Below are 25,858 nucleotides of genomic sequence, written 5' to 3'. Positions count from 1 at the left end.
CCAAGAGGAGCTCAAGGCCCATGGGCCCCCTGCTTCAGGCCCGCCTCCCTCCGGCTACCATGATGGAGCAGGAAGCGGACCTGACGTCACGTCTCAGCCCTAGAGAAGAGAGGCAATACAGCTCTGCGGCAGGTGTAGTGACGGGGAGGGGGGGCCTTGGCCCTCACAGTGACGCCCAGAGGCCAGGGAAGGGGTGAGGATACCCGGGGTGGCAGTTGCCGGGAGCCCTCAGGGACTGCCTCAATGCACGGAGCTGTCACTCCCTGGAGATTGAGGGCTCTGGGACCCTGACTGGCCCAGCAGACACCTATACTCACCACAAGATGCAAAGACCACAAAGCTCAAACCTGGGGCCACGGTTGGGGAAGGGGGGCAGGCCCGGGCAGATGGCCTACTTGATAAGGGTTTTTAAGGAGCGGGTGAATGTGCTCATAACAGTCGCTGAAGTGGGGGAGCCCGGTGAGTGCCCCGCGGCCGCTGCCTGCTGCTGCTGCTTAAGGCTCCGGGCGGTGGACTCCTCGGCTGCGCGCAGCAGGAAGGTGTAGTTCCTCACCACCTCTTCCACCTTGGCCAGCAGCTCTTGGCGCTGGGCCTCAGAGCGCACGATGAACACCAGCCGCACGAACGTCTCAATGAGGCTGCTCAGCACCTGGAAGCTGCCCGTGATGGCCGCCAGCATGTGAGTGGGGCTCTTGTCCACGTTGGCCACGCGGCGGCAAGAGGCCCGGAGCTCCTTGAACTTGAGAGCCAGCTCGAGCTTGTACTCAGAAATCTGGGAGACGTAGGGCTTGGGGGCGCGGGCCTCAGGGCTGGCCACGCACTGCCTCAGGACCGTCAGCAGCTCATTGGTGTCCAGCCGGGCGGCCAGGAAGCCGTCAGGCAGGCCGTAGGCATGGGCCCGCAGGGCGTTGATCTTGGCCAGGCTCCCCTCGAAGGTGGACACCCGCAGGTCGATCTCCTGGGTGCGGGAGGCCTCCGGGCTGCTGCAGGTGGCGGCATCCAGCACCTGCAGGGTCTTGCTCACCACGGGCACCACCTGCTCGTCCAGCTTCATGCCGGGCAGGATCTTCATGGGGATGGAGTAGGAGAGCTCGTCCTTGCCATCGCTGGTGTCATCCGCCATGTCGCACTTGCGGTAGTAGAAGCAGTAGCGGATGGAGCAGCACTTGCCACTCTCGCTGTCCTCGTCCAGCTCCGCGGGCTTCCGGTACACCTCTTCCGGCAGGGAGAACACGGCCATCTGTCTGGGGCCTTTGGTCTCAGGGGCAACGTGGACGTAGGAGGGGTCTCCCAGGGTCGGGGATTCCAGCGACTTGCTTTTGGGACCCACGCCTAGGGGGAGGCCTGCCTCTACCTCCTTGGCCTCCCTGGGCAGCATGCCCAGGGGTGGGTGCGGGTAGACGTCCGAGGTCAGCGAGGCCCTGTCGCCCTGGTCCAGCTCGCTGATGCTGTAGCGGCGCATCAGTTTCTTGTAGTTGGGAGCTCCTAGACACTCGCCCCCCGAGGCACATGTGGTCAGGCATGAAACCCCGCTCTCAGGGTCCGATCGGCACTCTCGGGATTCCAGGCTGGTGGAGCGGATGCGCCGGACACTGGTGGGGCTGCCGAGGCTCAAGCCTGGGCCGGCCTCTGGCTGCCTCTGGGTAGGGGGGACCCTGTCCCTCTCCCTCCCCTGGAGGCCGGGCACCGGCGTCTGGGGGGCCTGAGGCCAGGCCCCCCGGCACATGCGCTTGCAATCACAGCTGCGCCTCTGCTCTCGGGACATGCCGGGCCCCTGCTGCACGGGGCTGCTGCGGAGCTGGCAGCTGCAGCGGCCTGGAGCTGGGGGTTGCAGGTACTCGGTGCCCGACAGCTCCCCCTGGCTTGGTGGCTTGAGAAGCTCCTCAAGGAACTCCAGCTCATACTGCTTCACCTTCTGCAGCTGGGCCTGCCGCTCATCGGTCTCCTTCTTCTGGCGGGTTGGGAAGGTGGCAGAGAATAAGCTGCGCAGCCGGAAAGGACCCCGGGACGATTTGGGCTTGGTGGGGCCTTCGGAGGCCAAGTGGGCTCCATCCAGGGTCGTTTCGATCTTTCTGGAGGGCATGGTGCTCACCTGCCGGCTGGCAGCCTGAGGCCTCAGCGGGCTCTGGCCTCGCGGCGGGCAGCTGGGGCTCTGCAGAACCATGGGGTAGCCGGCTCGGGGGACCAGGCTGGTGTCTTCAAGCTTGCTGCTTTGGGGGGTGCTCTCCAGCTGCCCCTTCTCCCCCTGGCCGGAGACGTTGCCCTGCTTATGCAGGGAAGGCTTAGCACCCTCAGGCCCGCCCTTGCCCGCCACCTCCCCGGTACCTTGCTTGCCCACTGACTCTCGACTCGCTCGAGAAAGATAGCTCTTGGGAGGGAAACTTTGAATAGGCAGCCTGTCCTCTTGTGAGGAGAGGTGCAGGCTATCAGCTCGGCTGCCTGTGGGTGCTCTGGAGCTGGAAGAGACTTCTGGGCTCAGCTGCGGCTGGGAATTCCGTGAGGCCTCTGGAGCACTGGGACTCATTTTGAACTTAAGATTCTTATTGGCACTGCCGCTCATCATGCTAACTTCTGGCCTTCCCATGCTGACCTCTGACCTCCCCATGCTGGCCTCTAACCTCTCCCCACTGTTGGGGGGGCTCCCCAAGGCCCCGCCAGGGGCAGATAGACTCTTAGTATGAACCACCTGCTGTAGGGCGGCCGAGATGATGGCTGGGGTCACACTGCCCTTTGGGTCCAGGATAAGCTTGGGGCTCAACCTGACCTCCTTGGGCAGGCTCTCCCTTAGCTCAGAGACCTGCTCTTCACTGAGGGACGGTGTGGCCGCCCTCAGTGACATCTCTAGGCCCGCCCGAGTGTGGCCAGGCCCTTTGTCCTCAGGAACTGGGGACAGCAGGCTCAGATTCTTCTGCTCACTCAGCTGAGGGGACAGTGCTGGGTGCACAGCCAGGGCGTACGTTCGCTCGTGCTGTGGCTGCGCCTCTGACGGGGGCACCTTCCTCCGAGCACCAGGGGCGCCAGGACTCTGGCCTGTGACAGCTGGCTGGAGGGATGGGTTGGGATCCGGGCGCCCGAGAGAGTAAGGGGCCGTGAGAACGGCCTGGGCTGCACAGCTCTGGATCCGGAAGGGCAGGTCCTTGCGGGCCAGGAGGCTGTCCTTGTTGAGATGCTGGGCCAGGAAGTAGGTGGTATTCTGGTGTTGCTTCATGGCTGACATCACCTCCGACATGTCCGTGAGCTCCGAAGAGTTGGTTTCGTGGCCCGAGTCCAGCGACGATTCAGGGGTGATTGTGGCCAGCACAATCAGACCTGGAGGGACAGGGATAGGGTCTGCAGCATTTACTCGTGTCAAGTCCTTTCCAACCATGTGTAGAGAGTCTATGAGGGTCAAGGTTAGTCAGCAGGATTTCAAGCTGGAAAAAACCAGTCAGGCCTGGGGGGCCTGCAGGGCTGAGGTTGGGAGGTCGGGAGGGGAGGGGACAAAGAAAGGCAAGCTGGGAGAGGGGTGATGAAGGGCTGGAATCCGAAAGAGAAACAAAAGAGGCCCTACAGAAGATCTGGGCAGTTTGATGGCAAATTAACATGCAGATCACAGGCAAAACAACATGCTAATCATCACTATTTTTAGATTCAACAGCTAGGAAATTTTTGTTAATTGTCCTGAAGAGAGCCAGCAAAGAGAGCTCCCTCTCTCTCTGGCCCTCCTCATCTGGCCAGGCCTGCCTACAGTCCCTGAAGCTGAGGCCATTTAGCTGAGCTTGGCCTCTCTGTGGCTATCACATGGGCCTCTAGCCTGGGAGCAGCCAGTGCTTGGAGCTCCAGACTCTGAGCAAAGAGAAATGCCAGGCCTGGGGGCCGAACACATGGAGGCTGCCCGACACCAAGGATGCGCTCACATACCGAAAAGGCAGGTACTCGCTCTGGTCAGCGAGGCTCCCTCTGACCCCAATTACTTCACCCTCTCTGTCCACACCTGCCCTCGCCTCACAGGCTTTCTCATATGCCTTATTCCTCCCTATTTCCTTGCTGTCACTGTATCACTGACCTCTTTGTTTGAAGGCATATGTGTGTGGAAGGATGTATGTGTGACTATGGGTGCATGTCTGACACCCGTGTTTGTCTACAAGATGGATGTATGTGGGTCTATAACAGGGAATAGCATGCATGCTGTATAGTTTGCCCACCGAATAATAATAATAATAATAGTGGCTACCACTTACAGAGTCCTTACTATGTGCTAGGAAGTGTTTATGTACTTTGCATGAACGATCTCATTTAATCCTCACAACAACCCTACGTGATAGGACTATTGTTCTCAAATCCATTGAAGATGGCAAAAGTGAGGCTCAGAGAGGGTTAAGTGCCTTGCCAAAGCAAAGGTGACACTGAAAGTGGTGAAGAAGCCAGGACTTGGATGCGTCTGAGAGCCAAAGCTCTTAGGTGGATAAAGGTCTCAGCCCTGAGCGGTGAGGGCTCCTGGCTCCCCTGATCCCAGGTCCCTAGGTGGTTAGTTGGTCATTTTGTTTTTCTTCCAGTCATATGCATGCTGGATGTTCTTTGCCTGTCTTCTATATCTCTCACAATCTTGCTCTGATCCTCCATCCTGGCCTGGCTCCGTAGCTGTCACTGCCCCAATCCCTGGGGTCCATCGGCAAGACATTTCCAAAGCGATAGGAATGGTGAGAGCCAGAGCTCTAGCGGGGGCTGAGCAGTAGATCCCTGCCGCAGCTTCGTCGCTCCCCCGACCCTACCTGAACTGTCTCTGGACCATCCACTGCCCTGACACACCACGCTGACTTTGACCTCTGCTTGGGAAGAAGAAATGTCACCTGCTGGGTCTGCCTGGCCAGGAGAAGGAAAGGGAGGCAAGAGGGAGGAGGAACGCGCTGTTACCTGCAGTCTGAGGGGCTGGGGGGTGTGGTCCATCCTCTGAGGCTGCCAGGGCTTCCAGAGCCTGCAGAGTGGACACCAGGGCATCATCTAGCTCCTGGGCATGATCTCGGACTGTCCGGGTCTGCACGCTGTCAATCAGTGTCACTGGAATCTCATCGTACAGGAGCCCACGCAGGTGGCGTCCTTGCTCCTGGCTCTGGACGGCCCGGCGCTTGGGGTCCTCTTCATCAGAACTGTTGTCTCGGAAACCAGGAGGTGGGGCAGCAATGGAAGGCAACAGCGAAGTGCTCTCATCTTCCTCCTCTTCCTCCTCCTCACTCCCGGGGGGTGGGAGGGACATCAAGTCTACCATATTGTCACGAGAGGAGCCAGACCTCCCACCTTTGCGAGGGCCCAGCTGCTCCTGGAGTTTGGCTTTGCAAGAGTCACAGTAGAAATTCAGGGCTTCAGCCCCAAGGGAATTGTCCAGAGTGTAGGACCGGGCCCTGCTGGCACAAGGCTCGTGGTCTAGGCTAGCTGCATCAAAGTCATCAGGGATCACATAACCTTGGCCAGAACTCTTGGACGTGGGGTCAGACTTGGTCCGGGGCCTGGTCTCCTCAAAGAAGATTAAGTTCTCATTGACATCTGTCCGGCTTTCCTGATCCTTCCTTTGTTCCCGCATGTGGAGGTAGCAAAAGCTGACAAGCTCAGAGTCGGCAGGCGGGGGCGTGCAGCGGCTCGACTTCCTGGGGCTGGTGCCCATGCTGCCCACATAACTACTCTCCTTTTTCCCCAGGTGGCCCCCAGTGACAGGGCGGTGGGCGCTGTGCATGTAATCTAAACCCAGAAAGAGAATCAACACATGAGCCCTGGTGCTGAGGACTGTGGCTGAGTTTCCTTGGACTCTCGGGCCTGGGTCTCTGGAGCCCAGCTGGGTGGTAGGTACTGAGAGGGAGCATTATCTAGCTGCTAGAGAGGAGGGCAAGGGGCAGCCATGCTGCTGCTGCCCCTGAAAGTAAAGTGAGTAGAATCAAATGGCCTGGGCTGCTAATAGCCCCATCACCTGTGAAATGGGAAAAGGCATGGGCTGGGGTGGGGGTGAACACCTTGGTATCTGGGCACAGCTGGACTCTTACACGGGTATGTCTGGTCTGAGAGTCAGCTGTAGGGTGAGGTTTGTTTTATGTCCCCCCTGGAACTGTCCCTGTCTCAAACCCCTGTCTATTCAGAATCTGAGCCACCCCCAGTGCTCTGTTACACTTGTGTTATGCTGGATCTCTTGAGGCAGAAGGAAATGAATCTGACAGGTTAGTAGTGGTTCAGCGGGCAAGTGTAAAATAGGCTAGTACAATCCCAAGAGTGTGTATTTCAAAGAGGATTTTCGATGGAGGGACCCTAAAAGAATAGAGCTCTACTAGTAAAATTCAGTGTATCTGAATGTGTAAAGCATATGAGGGATACGCTGGGATGTGGGAGGAGGGTAGGGGGAATATTTTCGTCAACTCCTCAAATCATAGCACTTCTCTGTATTCATACAGGGCTAGGCTGCCTGCTCTGTATACATGTGGCAAAATGTTCTAGTCAAAAGTTTTTAACAATGATAAATGTGTGCATCTGAAAATTATCCATAGCAAATGCTTTCTTTCTGGTTTCTCTCTTTTAGTCTGTTTTGGGGACCCCTTCCCATGTTATCTGTGAGAATATACTCAGACAATGCCAATTCCCTTTGCTATCAGCAGACAGACAGACAGATGGCAGGCATTAACTTAGGCTAAGGTCATAAACATGATCCTATTTAATCCTCACAACAACCCAGTGAGGTAGGTGCTATCATTATCCACATTTTACAGACAAAGAAACTGATCCATTCATTTTGTGACTTACACAAAGTCACATGAGTTGTAAATGGCAGTATGGATTCTTTTTAATTTTTTTCTTGGCTGTGCCACGTGGCTTGTGGGGTCTTACTTTCCCGACCAGGGATTGAACCTGGGCCCTTGGCAGTGAAAGCACAGAGTCGTAACCACTGGACCGCCAGGGAATGCCCTGGCAGTCTGGATTTGAGCCCAGGTTTGAAGGTCTACAAAGCCCATGTTTCTTTTTTTTCTTAAACATCTTTATTGGAGTATAATTGCTTTACAATGGTGTGTTAGTTTCTGCTTTATAACAAAGTGAATCAGTTATACATAAACATATGTCCCCATATCTCTTCCCTCTTGCGTCTCCCTCCCTCCCACCCTCCCTATCCCACCCCTCTAGGTGGTCACAAAGCACCAAGCTGATCTCCCTGTGCTATGCGGCCGCTTCCCACTAGCTATCTATTTTACGTTTGGTAGTGTATGTATGTTCATGCCACTCATTCGCTTTGTCACAGCTTACCCTTCCCCCTCCCCATATCCTCAAGTCCATTCTCTAGTAGGTCTGTGTCTTTACTCCTGTCCTGACCCTAGGTTCTTCATGACCTTTTTTTTTTTTTTTTTTAGATTCCACATACATGTGTTAGCATACGGTATTTGTTTGTCGCTTTCTGACTTACTTCACTGTATGACAGACCCTAGGTCCATCCACCTCACTACAAATAACTCGATTTCGTTTCTTTTTATGCAAAGCCCATGTTTTTTTTAACCATTACCCTATAGTTCATCACGGTTCTTAAGATGCTGGGGAAAAAAATCTCAAATGCCCTTGAAATTCCAGCTGGACAGGGTCAATGTGTCAGTGTTGCTTTTTATTAGTGCTTACAGTCATCACAAAAGCACGGTGCTGTCACTTAACAATGGAGCCGTGAAATACATGGAGCAAAACTTGACTGAACTGAAGGGAGAAATACACAACTCAACTGCAATAATTGGAGACTTCAATACCCTACTTTCAATAATGGATAGAACAACTAGGCAGAAGATCAACAAGGAAATAGAGGACCTGAACAGCACTATAAACCAACTAGACCTAACAGAAATCTATAGAGAGAGGGGGAAGATGGCAGAAGAGTAAGACGCAGAGACCACCTTCCTCCCCACAGATACATCAGAAATACATCTACACATGGAACAACTCCTACAGAACACCTACTGAACGCTGGCAGAAGACCTCAGACCTCCCAAAAGAAAAAAGAATAAACAGAGACAAAAGAATAGGGACGGGACCTGCACCAGTGGGAGGGAGCTGTGAAGGAGGAAAGGTTTCCACACACTAGGAAGCCCCTTCGCAGGCGGAGACTGCAGGTGGCGGAGGCGGGGAAGCTTCAGACCCACCAAGGAGAGCGCACCAACAGGGGTGTGGAGGGCAAAGCGGAGAGATTTCCACACAGAGGATCGGTGCCGACCAGCACTCACCAACTCAAGAGGCTTGTCTGCTCACCCACCGGGACGGGTGGGGGCTGGGAGCTGAGGCTCGGGCTTCGGAGGTCGGATCCCAGGGAGAGGACTGGGGCTGATTGCGTGAACACAGCCTGCAGGGGGTTAGTGTACCATGGCTAGCTGGGAGGGAGTCCGGGGAAAAGTCTGGACCTGCCGAAGAGGCAAGAGACTTTTCCTTTCCTCTTTGTTTCCTGGTGCACGAGGAGAGAGGATTAAGGGCGCTGCTTAAAGGAGCTCCAGAGACGGGCGCGAGCCGCGGCTAAAACCGCGGACCCCAGAGACAGGCATGAGACGCTAAGGCTGCTGCCGCCGCCACCAAGAAGCCTGTGTGCGAGCACAGGTCACTATCCACATCCCCCTTCCGGGGAGCCTGCGCAGCCCACCACTGCCAGGGTCCCGGGATCCAGAGACAACTCCCCCGGGAGAACGCACGGCGCGCCTCACGTTGGAGCAATGTCACGCTGGCCTCTGCTGCCGCAGGCTCGTCCTGCACTCCGTGCCCCTCCCTCCCCCCGCTGGCCTGAGTGAGCCAGAGCCCCCGAATCAGCGGCTCCTTTAACCCCGTCCTGTCTGAGCGAAGAACAGATGCCCTCTGGCGACCTACACGCAGAGGCAGGGCCAAATCCAAAGCTGAACCCCAGAAGTTGTGCGAACAAAGAAGAGAAAGGGAAATCTCTCCCAGCAGCCGCAGGAGAAGGGGATTAAATCTCCACAATCAACTTGATGTACCCTGCATCTGTGGAATAGCTGAATAGACAACAAATCATCCCAAATTGAGAAGGTGGACTTTGAGAGCAAGATTTATTATTTTTTCCCCTTTTCCTCTCTTTGTGAGTGTGTATGCATATGATTCTGTGTGAGATTTTGTCTGTATAGCTTTGCTTTCACCATTTGTCCTAGGGTTCTATCCGTCTGTCTTTTTTTTTTTAATTAAAAAATTTTTTTTCTTAATAATTATTTTTTTATTTTAATAACTTTATTTTATTTTACCTTACTTTATTTTCTTTTATCCCCTTTCTCCCTTCCTTCCTTCCTTTTTTTTTTCTTTTTTCTTTTTCTTTTTTTTTTTTGCAGTACGCGGGCCTCTCACTGTTATGGCCTCTCCCGTTGCGGAGTACAGGATCCAGAAGTGCAGGCTCAGTGGCCGTGGCTCACAGGCCCAGCCGCTCCACGCCATGTGGGATCTTCCCGGACCGGGGCACGAACCCGTGTCCCCGGCATTGGCAGGCAGACTCTCAACCACTGCGCCACCAGGGAAGCCCCCTTTCTTTCTTTCTTTCTTTCTTTCTTTCTTTCTACTTTTTCTCCTTTTATTCTGAGCCGTGTGGATGAAAGGATCTTGGTGCTGCAGCCAGGAGTCAGTGCTGTGCCTCTGAGGTGGGAGAGCCAACTTCAGGACACTGGTCCACAAGAGACCTCCCAGCTCCACGTAATATCAAATGGCGAAAATCTCCCAGAGATCTCCATCTCAACACCAACACCCAGCTTCACTCAACGACCAGCAAGGTACAGTGCTGGACACCCTATGCCAAACAACTAGCAAGACAGGAACACAACCCAACCCATTATCAGAGAGGCTGCCTAAAATCATAATAAGTCCACAGACACCCCAAAACACACCACCAGACGTGGACCTGCCCACCAGACAGACAAGATCCAGACTCATCCACCAGAACACAGGCACTAGTCCCCTCCACCAGGAAGCTTACACAAACCACTGAACCAAGTTTAGCCACTGGGGACAGACACCAAAAAAAACGGGAACTACGAAGCTGCAGCCTGCAAAAAGGAGACCCCCAAATACAGTAAGATAAGCAAAATGAGAAGACAGAAAAACACACAGCAGATGATGGAGCAAGATAAAAACCCACCAGACCTAAAAATGAAGAGGAAATAGGCAGTCTACCTGAAAAAGAATTCAGAATACTGATAGTAAAGATGATCCAAAATCTTGGAAATAGAGTAGAGAAAATGCAAGAAACATTTAACAAGGACCTAGAAGAACTAAAGATGAAACAAGCAATGATGAACAACACAATAAATGAAATTAAAAATACTCTAGAAGGGATCAGTGGCAGAATAACTGAGGCAAAAGAACAGAAAAGTGACCTGGAAGATAGAATAGGGGAAATAACTACTGCAGAGCAGAATAAAGAAAAAAAGAATGAAAAGAACTGAGGACAGTCTCAGAGACCTCTGGGACAACATTAAACGCACCAACAATCAAATTATAGGGGTTCCAGAAGAAGAAGAGAAAAAGAAAGGGACTGAGAAAATATTTGAAGAGATTATTATAGTTGAAAACTTCCCTAATATGGGAAAAGAAATAGTTAATCAAGTCCAGGAATCCCAGAGAGTCCCATACAGGATAAATCCAAGGAGAAACACACCAAGACACATATAAATCAAACTGTCAAAAATTAAATACAAAGAAAACATATTAAAAGCAGCAAGGGAAAAACAACAAATAACACACAAGGGAATCCCCATAATGTTAACAGCTGATCTTTCAGCAGAAACTCTGCAAGCCAGAAGGGACTGGCAGGACATATTTAAAGTGATGAAGGAGAAAAACCTACCACCAAGATTACTCTACCCAGCAAGGATCTTCTCATTCAGATTTGATGGAGAAATTAAAGCCTTTACAGACAAGCAAAAGCTGAGAGAGTTCAGCACCACCAAACCAGCTTTACAACAAATGCTAAACGATCTTCTCTAGGCAAGAAACACAAGGAAAAGACCTACAATAACAAACCCAAAACAATTAAGAAAATAGGAATAGGAACATTAATTACCTTAAATGTAAATGGATTAAATGCTCCCGCCAAAAGACACAGAATGGCACAATGGATACAAAAACAAGACCCATATATATGCTGTCTACAAGAGACCCACTTCAGACCTAGAGACACATACAGACTGAAAGTGAGGGGATGGAAAAAGATATTCCATGCAAATGGAAACCAAAAGAAAGCTGGAGTAGCAATTCTCATAGCAGACAAAATAGACTTTAAAATAAAGACTATTAGAAGAGACAAAGAAGGACACTACATAATGATCAAGGGATCGATCCAAGAAGAAGATATAACAATTGTAAATATTTATGCACCCAACATAGGAGCACCTCAATACATAAGGCAAAAACTAGCAGCCATAAAAGGGGAAATCGACAGTAACACATTCATAGTAGGGGACTTCAACACCCCACTTTCACCAATGGACAGATCATCCAAAATGAAAATAAATAAGGAAACACAAGCTTTAAATGATACATTAAACAAGATGGACTTCATTGATATTTATAGGACATTCCATCCCAAAACAACAGAATACACATTTTTCTCAAGCACTCATGGAACATTCTCCAGGATAGATCATATCTTGGGTCACAAATCAAGCCTTGGTAAATTTAAGAAAATTGAAATTGTATCAAGTATCTTTTCTGACCACAACACTATGAGACTAGATATCAATTACATGAAAAGATCTGTAAAAAATACAAACACATGGAGGCTAAACAATACACTACTTAAGAACGAAGTGATCACTGAAGAAATCAAAGAGGAAATCAAAAAACAACTAGAAACAAATGAAAATGGAGACACGACGACCCAAAACCTATGGGATGCAGCAAAAGCAGTTCTAAGAGGGAAGTTTATAGCAATACAATCCTACTGTAAGAAACAGGAAGCATCTCAAATAAACAACCTAACCTTGCACCTAAAGCAATTAGAGAAAGAAGAACAAAAAAACCCCAAAGTTAGCAGAAGGAAAAAAATCATAAACATCAGATCAGAAATAAATGCAAAAGAAATGAAGGAAACGATAGCAAAGGTTTACAAAACTAAAAGCTGGTTCTTTGAGAACATAAACAAAATTGATAAACTATTAGCCAGACTCATCAAGAAAAAAAGGGAGAAGACTGAAATCAACAGAATTAGAAATGGAAAAGGAGAAGTAACAACTGACACTGCAGAAACACAAAAGATCATGAGAGATTACTACAAGCAACTCTACGCCAATAAAATGGACAACATGGAAGAAATGGACAAATTCTTAGAAAGACACAACCTGCCAAGGCTGAATCAGGAAGAAATAGAAAATATGAACAGACCAATCACAAGCACTGAAATTGAAACTGTGAATAAAAACCTCCCAACAAACAAAAGCCCAGGACCAGATGGCTTCACAGGCAAATTCTATCAAACATTTAGAGAAGAGCTAACACCCATCCTTCTTAAACTCTTCCAAAATATAGCAGAGGGAGGAACACTCCCAAACTCATTCTACGCGGCCACCATCACCCTGATACCAAAACCAGACAAGGGTGTGACAAAGATAAAAAGCTACAGGCCAATATCACTGATGAACATAGATGCAAAAATCCTCAACAAAATACTAGCAAACAGAATCCAACAGCACATTAAAAGGATCATACACCATGATCAAGTGGGGTTTATTCCAGGAATGCAAGGATTCTTCAATATACGCAAATCAATCAATGTGATTAACCATATTAACAAATTGAAGGAGAAAAACCATATGATCATCTCAATAGATGCAGAGAAAGCTTTCGACAAAATTCAACACCCATTTATGATAAAAACCCTGCAGAAAGTAGGCATAGAGGGAACTTTCCTCAACATAATAAAGGCCATATATGACAAACCCACAGCCAACATCGTCCTCAATGGTGAAAAACTGAAAGCATTTCCACTAAGATCAGGAACAAGACAAGGTTGCCCACTCTCACCACTCTTATTCAACATAGTTTTGGAAGTTTTAGCCACAGCAATCAGAGAAGAAAAGGAAATAAAAGGAATCCAAATCGGAAAAGAAGAAGTAAAGCTGTCACTGTTTGCAGATGACATGATACTATACATAGAGAATCCTAAAGATGCTACCAGAAAACTACTAGAGCTAATCAATGAATTTGGTAAAGTAGCAGGATACAAAATTAATGCACAGAAATCTCTGGCATTCCTATATACTAATGATGAAAAATCTGAAAGTGAAATCAAGAAAACACTCCCATTTACCACTGCAACAAAAAGAATAAAATATCTAGGAATAAACCTACCTAAGGAGACAAAAGACCTGTATGCAGAAAATTATAAGACACTGATGAAAGAAATTAAAGATGATACAAACAGATGGAGAGATATACCATGTTCTTGGATTGGAAGAATCAACATTGTGAAAATGACTCTACTTCCCAAAGCAATCTATAGATTCAATGCAATCCCTATCAAACTACCACTGGCATTTTTCACAGAACTAGAACAAAAAATTTCACAATTTGTATGGAAACACAAAAGACCCCGAATAGCCAAAGCAATCTTGAAAACGAAAAACGGAGCTGCAGGAATCAGGCTTCCTGACTTCAGACTATACTACAGAACTACAGTAATCAAGACAGTATGGTACTGGCACAAAAACAGAAAGATAGATCAACGGAACAGGATAGAAAGCCCAGAGATAAACCAACGCACACATGGTCACCTTATCTTTGATAAAGGAGGCAGGAATGTACAGTGGAGAAAGGACAGCCTCTTCAATAAGTGGTGCTGGGAAAACTGGACAGGTACATGGAAAAGTATGAGATTAGATCACTTCCTAACACCATACAGAAAAATGAGCTCAAAATGGATTAAAGACCTAAATGTAAGTCCAGACACTATAAAACTCTTAGAGGAAAACACAGGCAGAACACTCTATGACATAAATCACAGCAAGATCCTTTTTGACCCACCTCGTAAAGAAATGGGACCTAATGAAAGTTCAAAGCTTTTGCACAGCAAAGAAAACCATAAACAAGACCAAAAGACAGCCCTCAGAATGGGAGAAAATATTTGCAAATGAAGCAACTGACAAAGGATTAATCTCCAAAATTTACCAGCAGCTCATGCAGCTCAGTAACAAAAAAACAAACAACCCAATCCAAAAATGGGCAGAAGAGCTGAATAGACATTTCTGCAAAGAAGATATAGACTGCCAGCAAACACATGAAAGAATGCTCAACATCACTAATCACTAGAGAAATGCAAATCAAAGCTACAATGAGATATCATCTCACACCAGTCAGAATGGCCATCATCAAAATATCTAGAAACAATAAATGCTGGAGAGGGTGTGGAGAAAAGGGAACACTCTCGCACTGCTGGTGGGAATGTGAATTGGTACAGCCACTATGGAGAACAGTATGGAGGTTCCTTAAAAAAACTACAAATAGAACTACCATATGACCCAGCAATCCCACTACTGGGCATATACCCTGAGAAAACCATAATTCAAGAAGAGTCATGTACCACAATGTTCATTGCAGCTCTATTTACAATAGCCAGGAGATGGCAACAACCTAAGTGTCCATCATCGGATGAATGGATAAAGAAGATGTGGCCCATATATACAATGGAATATTACTCAGCCATATAAAGAAATGAAATTGAGCTATTTGTAATGAGGTGGATGGACCTAGAGTTTGTCATACAGAGTGAAGTCAGTCAGAAAGAGAAAGACAAATACCGTATGCTAACACATATTATGGAATTTAAGAAAAAAAATGTCATGAAGAACCTAGGGGTAAGACAGGAATAAAGACACAGGCGTACTAGAGAATGGACTTGAGGATATGGGGAGGGGGAAGGGTAAGCTGTGACAAAGCGAGAGAGAGGCATGGACATATATACACTACCAAACGTAAGGTAGATAACTACTGAGAAGCAGCCGCGTAGCACAGGGAGATCAGCTCGGTGCTTCGTGACTGCCTGGAGGGGTGGGATAGGGAGGGTGGGAGGGAGGGAGACGCAAGAGGGAGGAGATATGGGAACACATGTATAACTGATTCACTGTGTTATAAAGCAGAAACTAACACACCACTGTAAAGCGATTATACTCCAATAAAGGTGTAGAAAAAAAAAAAGAAATCTATAGAATATGTCACCTAACAGTAGCAGAATATACATTCTGCTTAAGTACACCTGAAACATTCTCCAGCACAGACCATATGTTAGGTCATAAAAGAGACCTCAATGAATTTAAAACGAATGTAATCATATAAAGTATGTTTTTTGAGCACAACAGAATTAAATTAGAAATTAATAACAGAAGGAAATTTGGGAAATTCATATATGCGTGGAAATTAAATAAAACATTCCTAAATAACCAATGGGTCAAAAGAGGAATCAAAGGAAATTCCGAAAATACTTGGACATGAATGAAAATGAAGACAGTATATGAAAACTTATGAGATCTAACTAATGGAGGGTTTAGAGGGAAATTTATAAACACCTACATTTAAAAAAGAAGAAGGATTTCACATCAGTTACCTGACCTTCCACCTTAGAAAACTTGAAAAAGAAGAGCGAACTATGGGAATTCCCTGGTGGTCCAGTGCTTAGGACTCGACGCTCTCAGTGCTGTGGCTCAGGTGCAATCCCTTGTCAGGGAGCTAAGATCCTGCAAGCCACACAGCGCAGCCAAAAACAAAACAAAACAAAACAAAACAAAACAAAGCAAACAAAAAAACAAACTAAACCGAAAACAAAGCAAGCAGAAGGAAATAAATAATAAAGTATAGAGGATACAAAAAAGGAGAAAAATAAATGAAACTGAAAGTTGATTCTTTGAAAAGATCAATAATAATAACAAACCTTTAGCTGTACAGACCAGGCAAAAAAGAGAAGATTCAAATTACTAAAATCAGGAATGAAAGAAGGGACATCACTGCTGACTCTACAGGTATGGAATCATTTATAAGGTGAATATTTTGAATAAGCTTATGCCAACAAATTAGATAACCTGAGATAAAATGGACAAATTCCTAGAAATACACAAATTACGAAAACTGACTTAAGAAGACAGAAAATCTGAATAGGCCAATAACAGGAAGATAAACTGAATTAGTAATTAACTCTCCCCAAATCAATCAAGTCAGTCAGTCAGTCAGTCAGTCAGTCAGTCAGTCAGTCAGTCTGTCAGTCCAGGCCCAAATGGCTTCACTGGTGAATTTTGTCAAATGCTCAAAGAAGCATTTATAGTAATTTTCCAAAAACCCTTCCAAGAAATAGAAAAGGAAGGGATACTTCTCAACTCATTTTGTGATGCCAATATTACCTTGCTACCATAACCAGACAAAGACATCACAAGAAAACTACAGACCAATATTTCTTATGAATTTAGATACAAAATATAATATAGATCTCAACAAAATACTAGCATAGCAAACTTAATCCAGCAATATACAAAAAGGATCATACAACATAACCAAGGGTTTACCTCAGGAATGCAAGGTTGATTTAACATCCAAAAATCAATTAATGTAATACACCATGTTAATAGAACAGAGGACAAAAGCCACATCATCATCTCAATAGACAGAAAAATCACTTGACAAAGTCCAACACCTTTCATGATAAAACTCGACAAAATAAAAGGGAACTTCCTCCACACGATAAAGGTTAACTATAAAAAACCAAAGCTAGGCTTCCCTGGTGGTGCAGTGGTTAAGAATCCAACTGCCAATGCAGGGGACATGGGTTCAAGCCCTTGTCCGGGAAGATCCCACATGCCGCAGAGCAACTAAGCCCGTGTGCCACAACTACTGAGCCTGTGCTCTAGAGCCTGCAAGCCACAGCTATTGAACCCATGTGCCACAACTACTGAAGCCCATACGCCTAGAGACCGTGCTCCGCAACAAGAGAAGCCACCGCAATGAGAAGCCTGCGCACCTCAAAGAAGAGTAGCCCCCGCTCACCGCAACTAGAGAAAGCCCGTGCACAGCAACGAAGACCCAACACAGCCGTAAATAAATAAATAAACAAACAAATAAATAAAAACAAAGCTTAACATCATACTTGATGGTGAAAGACTGAAAGCTTCCCCCCTAAAATAAGGAAAAGTCCAGGATTTCCATTTTCACCACTTCTGTTCAACACCATACTTGGATTTCTAGCCAGGACAATTAGACAGTAAAATGAAATACAGTCATCCAGACTGGAAAGGAAGAAGTCAAACTATCTCTATTTGTAGATGATATGATCTTATATAAAGAAAAACCCCAAGGAATCCACTAATAAGCTATTAGAACTAATAATCTCAGCAAGGTTACATGCAGGATAAAAGCTTAATATACAAAAATCAATTGCATTTTTATGCACTAGCAATAAACAATCTAATTGTAAAATTAGGAGACAATTCTACTTATAATAGCATCAGAAAGAATAAAATACTTAGGTGTAAATTTAATAAAAGAAGTACAAGACTTGTATACTGGAAACTACAAAACATTTGTGAAAGAAATTTGAAGATTTAAATAAATGGAAAGACACTCTATGTTCATGGACTGGAAGACTTAATATGGCTAAGATGGCAATACTTCCCAAATTGATCTATAGATTCAACACAGTCCCTATCAGAATCCCAGCTGACTTTGTAGAAACTGATAAGGTAATTGAAAATTTCACATGGAATCACAAGAGACCCAGAATAACCAAAACAATCTTAAAAAGAAGAACAAAGCAGGAGGACTCATACTTGCCAATTTTAAAACTTAACTACGAAGCAATGGTAATCCAAACTGTGGTACTGGCATAAGACTTAGACGTTATAGGTTATATGGAATAGAACTGAGAGTCCAGAAATAAACTCTCTTTTATGGTCAAATAGCCCAATTAAAAAATGAGCAAAGGATTTGAATAGATATTTCACAAAAAAAGATATGCAAATGACCGATAAGCACACGAAAAGATGCTCAACATCACTAATTATTATGGAAATGCAAATCAAAACTACAGTGAGATACCACTTCACATCCGCTACAATGGATACAATAAAAAAGATGAACAATACAAGTGTTGGCAAGGATATGTTGAAATTGTAACCCTCCAACATTTCTGATGGGAATGTAAAATGGTGCAGTCACTTTGGAAAACAGTTTGGCAGTTTCTCAAAATTAAACATCGAACAGCAATCTTACTCCTAGATATAAATACCCAGTAGGAATGAAAAAATGTGTCCCTACAAAAACTTGTACATCAATGTTTATAACATCATTATTCATAACAGCCAAAAGGTGGAAACAACCCAAATGTCCATTAGCTGACGAATGGATAAACAAAATGTGGTCTATCCATACAAAGGAATATTATTAGTCAACAAAAAGAAATGAAGTACTGATACATGCTGCAACATGGATGACCCTTGAAAATATTATGCCAAGTGAAAAAACCAAGCTACAAAAAGAGCATATATTATATGATTCCATTTATACAAAATGTCCAGAATAGGCAAAGCTACAGAGACAGAAAAGTCAATTAGTGGTTGCTTAGGGCTGGGTGGGGGAATGGGAATGAGTGCTAATGGGTACAGAGTTTGTTTTAGAAGGGGTGAAAACATTCTAAAACTAAATTGTGGCAAGGGGCTTCCCTGGGGGCGCAGTGGATGAGAATCTGCCTGCCAATGCAGGGGACATGGGTTTGAGACCTGGTCCGGGATCCCACATGCCACGGAGCAACTAAGCCCATGCACCACAACTACTGAACCTGCGCTCTGGAGCCAGCGAGCCACAACTACTGAAGCCCGCACACCTAGAGCCCATGCTCCGCAACAAGAGAAGCCACCACAATGAGAAGCCTGCGCACTGCAATGAAGATTAGCCCCCGGTTTCTGCAACTAGAGAAAGCCTGCGACCCAACACAGCCAAAAATAAACAAACAAACAAATAAATAAATAAATTTATTTCAAAAAAAATGTGGCAAGGGGCTTCCCTGGTGGCGCAGTGGTTGAGAGTCCACCTGCCGATGCAGGGGACACGGGTTCGTGCCCCGGTCCGGGAAGATCCCACATGCTGCGGAGCGGCTGGGCCTGTGAGCCATGGCCGCTGGGCCTGTGCCTCCGGAGCCTGTGCTCCGCAACGGGAGAGGCCACAGCAGTGAGTGGCCCACGTACCACCACCACCACCAACAACAAATGTGGCAAGGATTGTACAACCCTGTGAATATATTAAATATACTCAAAAACACTGAGTTGTGAACTTTAAATGGGTGAATTTTATGGCTTAGAAATTATGTCTAAATAAAGTTGTTTATTTAAAAAAAAAAAAGCACAGCCCTGGGTACATGATGAACTCCCAATCATTATAAAAAGAGCAAAAATGTGCTCTGTACTTGAAAGGACCTTATGGGGTTTACCTCGCATGATCCTGTCAACCCCTCATGAGGCAGGAACTGTTATTATCCTCATGATCACACAGCTGGGATATGGCAGAGCAGGGACTGGAACCCAAGTCTTTCTGACTTCAGATCCCAACCCCTGCTGTTTTCCATAAACCATGTTGCCTCTCTCTACAGTCAATGTAACCACATTGAGTGGGTTCAATTTAGATCATAGTGGCTGTATCTAGGGAACTCTGGGTCAGCTGGGGGCGTAGTATGTAATGACCTCTGTGCCTTAGGTAAGAAGTGCTCTAGGGGAGCACTGAGCCAGGAGCACACACTGTCAGTTCAGGAAGTCTCTACCCACAGGCACTGTCCATGGGTCCTGGCCATGTACCCGTGCTAACACCCTGTGACACAGCTGAACAATCAGCATAGCCAGCCTGGCAATAAGCTGCCATCAGAGGTGGCTCCCATGGGCATGTCCAATAAGCAGGTGGTGACTTCTCTCAGACAAGATCTGGAAGTCTAAAGGCGGCTTCCCTCCCTGCAAGACGGAAACATCTCCCAACGTCAGGTTATCAAGGCCAGGTGATGCACAGCCTGCCAGTACTCGGTACTGTGATTTGCAGATCCAAGAAGCAGCATGGGGCTGTGTGGAGGAGAAAATGTGCCTGGAAAAGCCCAAATCTCCTCTGGACAGAAGGTTAGAAATGCCAGTAAAGCCAGGTGCGGTAGGCTGATGGCTGGGACAGCGTGCCTCTCAGATCGTGAATCTGCTGTAAATTGCTCATCAGCTTTCCCCAAGAGGGATGCCCTAGTCTATGGCTCTGTACTCAGCCACTCGGAAGGCTGACTTAAAAGAAATGCTTGCAAAGAAACAGGACGGTGATCCAAGGAGATCAGCATATATATCTGCTCAAATATATATATACCACACACACACACACACACACACACACACACACACACACACACACACACACACACACAGCATGATGTTGACCCAACCAGCTTTCTATTACTTGGCCTTGCTGTATTCTATAGTCCGATGATCATTACTCGTTATAATGACCTAGAAGACTTGGAATACGTTCATGTTCTTTCTGAATCATCATCATAAAAAAAAAAAGAGTCTGTTATGTTCAGTCTAGCTTTAGCACTCTGCATGTTGTGGAGTTTTAACTTCATGAAAATCAGTAAGCCATGCATGGGCTATGTAGTAGCCTTTAACCAATATTCAATTCACTAGACCAAACTATTTTCTAACCATGGAAGAAAATGTACAGTGAGTTCCTCCAACTGTGGTCCCAGTTGGGGCCCCCAAAGCCTTCTTTTCCTGGATTTCCCCAGGACACAAGCGAATTCAAGGCTGGAGAGATGGTAGCTGCCTCTGGATTTCCCACCAGCGGTACAGCTGGAGAACTGGTATTTGTCTGAGCCTTTCTCAAGCCCAGGTGTTGTTCTGTTGTGTCAGCTGAATTTGCCCTAAATAAATGCAAATGTACTTACTGCATTGACATTATCCCTTTAATCATCTGTCCGTATTCCCCCACTAGATTGTAAGCTCGGTGAGGGCAAGGACCACGTCTGTTACTCATGGCTCTATCCGCAACGCCTGGCACATAATGAATACTCGAGAAATAGTTGTTGGGTGAATAAATGAAACACCTACTGTGGGGAAACTACTGATAAAGCCTAAGAGGTAATCCCTTCCATCCCACTTCCCCATTTTCCTTTTGTTTTCTCGGTCTCAAAGGAGAGGTGATGCTTTCCCTTTTCCACTTGCGGGTTTAACAGCATCCTTTTGGCCCAGCCGGCTGAGCACTGAGTTGGCTAGCTGGCAGCCAGCAGCTGCAGAGGAACGAGAGTAGAGGGCCGGCCAGAGAGACCAGGCCCTGAGTAGGCTGGAGTTTTGGCCCCCTGAGGGAAAAGCCCCGCTGAGGTTGGCAAGATTCCTGTTTCCTATAGGCCTTTGCTAAACAACAGGTAGCACTGGGGCTTCTGTTCTGGTATGAAAGTGAGGGCCAATGGAGGAAACCCATCTCAACTTTGTACCAGGGACTGATGGCCCCTCACTGTAACCTGGGCAGAGGTCTCCTCCGTGGTGCCGCTTGCTGTCCCCCTTGCCCGTCCTTGGGGCCGTGGGATAAGATGTGCATACCAGCCCCCGACAAGTGGAGCTGTGAGGCTCACCCTGTCCCACTGGCCAAGAGCACTGGGTGGTTGCTGTTGAACCCAGCATCTAACAGTCCCAAATGCCACACATCTGGGCCCCAAGCGTGGACTCAGGGCCTTGGGGAAGTGAAGCACCACAAACAGCAGGGACACCACCGTGGTCCATGTGGCCCCTGTATGGACAGAGAGGCCTTGTGCTAGAGGCAGCCTGAGCCCCCGTCACTCTGCAGGCCCAAGGGGGCTCTCAGGAATCAGGGAGGGGCTCTAAAGCCATGCCCGGAGTTTCTAGAAGTCTCCTTTCCGGGCTGCAACACCTCCAAGAGAAATCGATTTGCCTTTGGAACAGCTTCCCTTTTCCCTTTCTCCCTCTCTATCCTGCTCAGTAAGAGGTATCATTGGGTGTGATGACAGAGAGGAAGAACACAGGGGACACTGACAAAGCTAATGCTGGCCTTGCCTTCCTTTGGCCATCAGAGGTTTGATAGTACAGATGGCCACCCGCTTCAGAGCTATTCACCTGGAGGCGTGTGGCAGCTCAGCCCCTGGGCTCCTTCTATTCTAAGTCAGTTCCTTTACTTCTCTATGTGGAGCCTCCTTCACATGCTTTGAGGTCACCTATCCTTTCCCACATCTGTGGTGGATTGCCTTCTAATTCCTGTGGACGTGATGAGATGTAAACGTGGGCCTGTCACGACGTTCGTGATAAAGAGATCATGAGGTGAGAGGGTGGGTGTAGGTACACGGCCCACGGGGTGCTGGTCATCCATCAGGAGTGTGTTTCTAGGGGTTTCCCTGGCGGTCCAGTGGTTAGGACTCCACGCTTCCACTGCAGGGGGCCCTGCAGGTTCGATCCCTGGTCGGGGAACTAAGATCATGCAAGCTGTGCAGCACGCGCCGCCCCCCCCCACCCACCAAAAAAAAAAAGCCAGAGCCTGTGCTCCGCCACGGGAGAGGCCACAACGGTGAGAGGCCCGCGTACTGCAAAAAAAAAAAAAAAAAAAAAAAAAAAAAAAAAGGAGTGTTTCTACCCTCAAACTCCTCGCTTTAGATCACATGTGACCACGCCGTAAACCAAGACAGCTTTGAAGAGAGAAGAAAGAGTCAAGCGGCAAGGCAAGTGGATGGAGCCATCAGCACGTGAGGAGGCTGACTCCTGGGTGGTCAGTCTCAGCTTCCACCCGTGATGTTTGGGTGCAGGGATGGGGAAAGCCTCGGGTCTAATACGTAGAGTACCTGTTCTTTGGGTCTCCCCTTTCTCCTCCTACTCTGGTTCGGGGCAGCAGCATCTGGACTGGGCTGATTTGTCCTGAGGCCACTGTTTGTGTCATCACCAGGACAGCCCTGAGGGGTGGCTGTACTGGGTTGCCTAACTGGGAAGCCTTCTGTTTGGGGGCAGCACTCGACCCTGTTTGTTCTTAGTGATCGTCCCCTCCTATCTCCAAGCCTCCTGCTGGACTGCATTGTGGGCCTGCACAGCCTTTCCTACCCCAGCCTTCCATGGCCTCTTACTTCAGGCAGCTCTGTCAATGCCCGACTCTGATGGACAAAGAAAGGTTTTAGCTTCATTTTCCACCTCCACTTTCAACTAAGCCAGAACACCCGTGCATCTCTCTTAGATCACTGTAGCTCTAAAGCTTTGCCTTAGATCCAATGCAATTCTCCAATTGGCTCTATGTATTGCTCGTTTGCTATTTTTATCTTACGTTCCTTGGTCAACTAAGACACAAGGTATTGTCACAGGCATCCTTTGTGGGACAGGCCCATCTGAAGGCCAGCTGTCTTTTCCACTGTCTTGTGCCACGTAGGACGCAGTGATACAGCATGGGCTCCTGGTAAGCCAGGCGCTGGCAGAATGGGGTGAGCATTCCATGTCTCCAGGGTCCAAAGGGCCTCTGTTACACTGAAAACCGAGACTGAGCCCTACCTGCCTTGATCATTGGAGGTGGAAGAGGCTGGCTAGCGGGCCTGGAGAAGACCATCTTCCTGGAGTCCAGCAGGAGGCGGCAGTACCCCGCAATCAGGCAGGCAAAGTTGGTGGCTTCGGGCCACTCCATCAACAGCACCAGAGGCTGGGGGAGACATGGGAGGAAATGTGAGGACACAGGAAGGAGCGGAGCAGGTGCATGTCCAAGAGAACAGCAGCAAAGGCAAGATGACTTGCATAGTTATGAGAACATACTTTCTGAACCCCAAATTAAGGCACACAGCCTGACAAATAATTTCTTCTGATTTGAGAATTCATTTATAGTAAACTCTTACCCAGGTATCAAAACTAAATCAACCTTTAATTACACATTTAATGAATCACTTTTACTGAAAAAGACTAAAATAATATAACATCACACGACTGCTGTGTGGCTGTTTGGGTTTTTGGGGGCTCAGCAGATGTGCGGGCCTGCCGGGAGAGCAGGGCTGAACCTGGGAGTCTAGGCTAGGTTGGGCAACATCCTTGACAGGAAGTTCCTCAAGTGCACAAACTATCTCTTGCTCATCGCTATAACCCGCTATGGTACCCAGAACAGCTCCCCGGACACGGACACTCTGTGCAATCTGGTTCTCACTGTGTCTTCTGGGCCACAAAGTCTTTATGGTCTGCAGTCCTGCTCAGACCTTCATGCTCTCCCCGCATTTTCCTCTGTTTCCCAAAGGGCTCTCACGATGTTAACTGGTGCTCCTTAAAAGAGTTCCTCGGTCAAATATGTGGTGAAACGCTGAGTTAAACGAAGCTATGCAGATAGTTATACTTACGGGAATTCTCCGATCCTTTAATATAGTAACGTGCACTGTGAAACTTCAAGAGGGCTTTAGTATTTTCCAACTTTTTCCAATTATTTGATGGAAAAATCTATTTTCATAGAACATCTCATGGTAGTAGGGTTGCTTTTTCTGTTTTGTTTTGTTTAACCCACATTGGAAAATGCAAGCACACCCTGTTGACTTCTGTTCCTGACCCTAATATCAGTCAAATTAATCTTGGCGTTAGCTAGCTGACTGCTTCAGAGACCTGGCAACGATATACCAAAAAAATCAGCACCTTTTAAAGAAACCTTCCCAATATCCGCATTGTAATTTTATGGTTTGAAAATAAATCTGGGTCAGACTGAAGTCAGCCATGAGAGTATTCTCCCTGCCATAGGGCAGTGGCCTCCAGATAGAGACCACTGAAGACTGGCTGAAGAGGGAGCCATGGGGTCGTGGGGCATCTCGTCTTTTGAGGGTTCCCGGACCAGGCATTAAGAGCTAAAAGAATTAAGAGCAGGGAATGAGTCTCTTCTCTGACTAGTGAGGGGTGAGGAGTGAGGTGAGGGGTGATTAGGGCCCCCACTAGGGTACTGGCAGTAAAAAGGGACATAATGAAGACTTGATGGAACTTGGTCACCAACTAGACTAGCCTTCTTTGGCTGGATCATCATCTTGGGAACAATTCTGAATCCAAACCAGCTCAGCTTTTAGCTAAAGTTGTACCAGTTTTCTTTGCTATCTCTCAGGATCCTGACACATAGCTTGAGTTGAATATTTTCCGTTCATATAGACCAGGGGTTGGCAAACTTTTTCTGCAAAGGGCTAGATCGTAAATATTTTAGGCCTTGTGGAACACACAGGCTGTGTTGCAAGACCTCTGCTATTGTAGTGTGAGAAAAGCCATAGATCATCTGTAAGCTAAACAAATGGATGTGACGGTATTCTAAGAAAACTGTTTACAGAAATAAGCAGTGGCAGGTCAGGTTTGGTTCATGGGCCATAGTTTGCCACCTGATCTAAGAGAAAAGCTTCTTTCCAGTTAAATACAATTGTCTGTATTCATCTTCACACCTCTCAGCTTGTTTCATTTGTCAACAGTGATCTCCTTGTCCACTGGAAATTCTTCTCTTGGCTTCTGTTTCTGTGAGGTGACACTGTGCTCTGGTTCTATAATCTCTGACCACCTCCATCTCTGTCTCTCTCTTCTTGTGCAACCTCCCCACCCGATGTCCCAGGCTCGGTGCTCAGCCCGCAGTTCTCCACGAGGGCATCAACTTTCACTTTTGAGCTGGGGATCCCAAAGTCACCATCTCTAGTCTAATTCCCCCTTGAACTCTTCCTATCCCAGAGCTTGTACAGTGCTGGATCTATATCATACAATCTCGTGCTGGATCGAATCCTATCTTGAGTTGTTTAATAGTTATTGTTCATCCAATTATACAGCACACCACGGTAAGGCATTCGGATTCTGCCCCACAGGCAATGAGTTAGCGATGCTCCTATGGAACTCATCCAATACCATCAGGAAAAAAAAAAAAGGAACCATCCATA

The 25,858-nt window shown here is 47.3% G+C and overlaps 1 protein-coding gene across 1 annotated transcript in view; it reads right to left on the bottom strand.

The window, feature by feature from the left end:
- Window positions 1–391: 391 nt before the first annotated feature.
- Window positions 392–25,858, bottom strand: part of FRMPD3 (FERM and PDZ domain containing 3) — an 85,213-nt gene continuing 59,746 nt past the window's right edge. Inside the window, exons 13-15 of the mRNA XM_007456711.1 lie at window positions 23,490–23,634; window positions 4,894–5,712; window positions 392–3,309 (exon numbers count right to left, since the gene is read on the bottom strand). Of these exons, the coding sequence (XP_007456773.1) occupies window positions 392–3,309; window positions 4,894–5,712; window positions 23,490–23,634 (3,882 nt within the window). The remainder of the gene's footprint in view (window positions 3,310–4,893; window positions 5,713–23,489; window positions 23,635–25,858) is intronic.

Source organism: Lipotes vexillifer, unplaced genomic scaffold, assembly GCF_000442215.2.
Source record: "Lipotes vexillifer unplaced genomic scaffold, Lipotes_vexillifer_v1.1 scaffold1728, whole genome shotgun sequence".
Lineage (NCBI taxonomy): Eukaryota > Metazoa > Chordata > Mammalia > Artiodactyla > Lipotidae > Lipotes > Lipotes vexillifer.
This window is presented reverse-complemented; position numbering and strand designations above follow the sequence as displayed.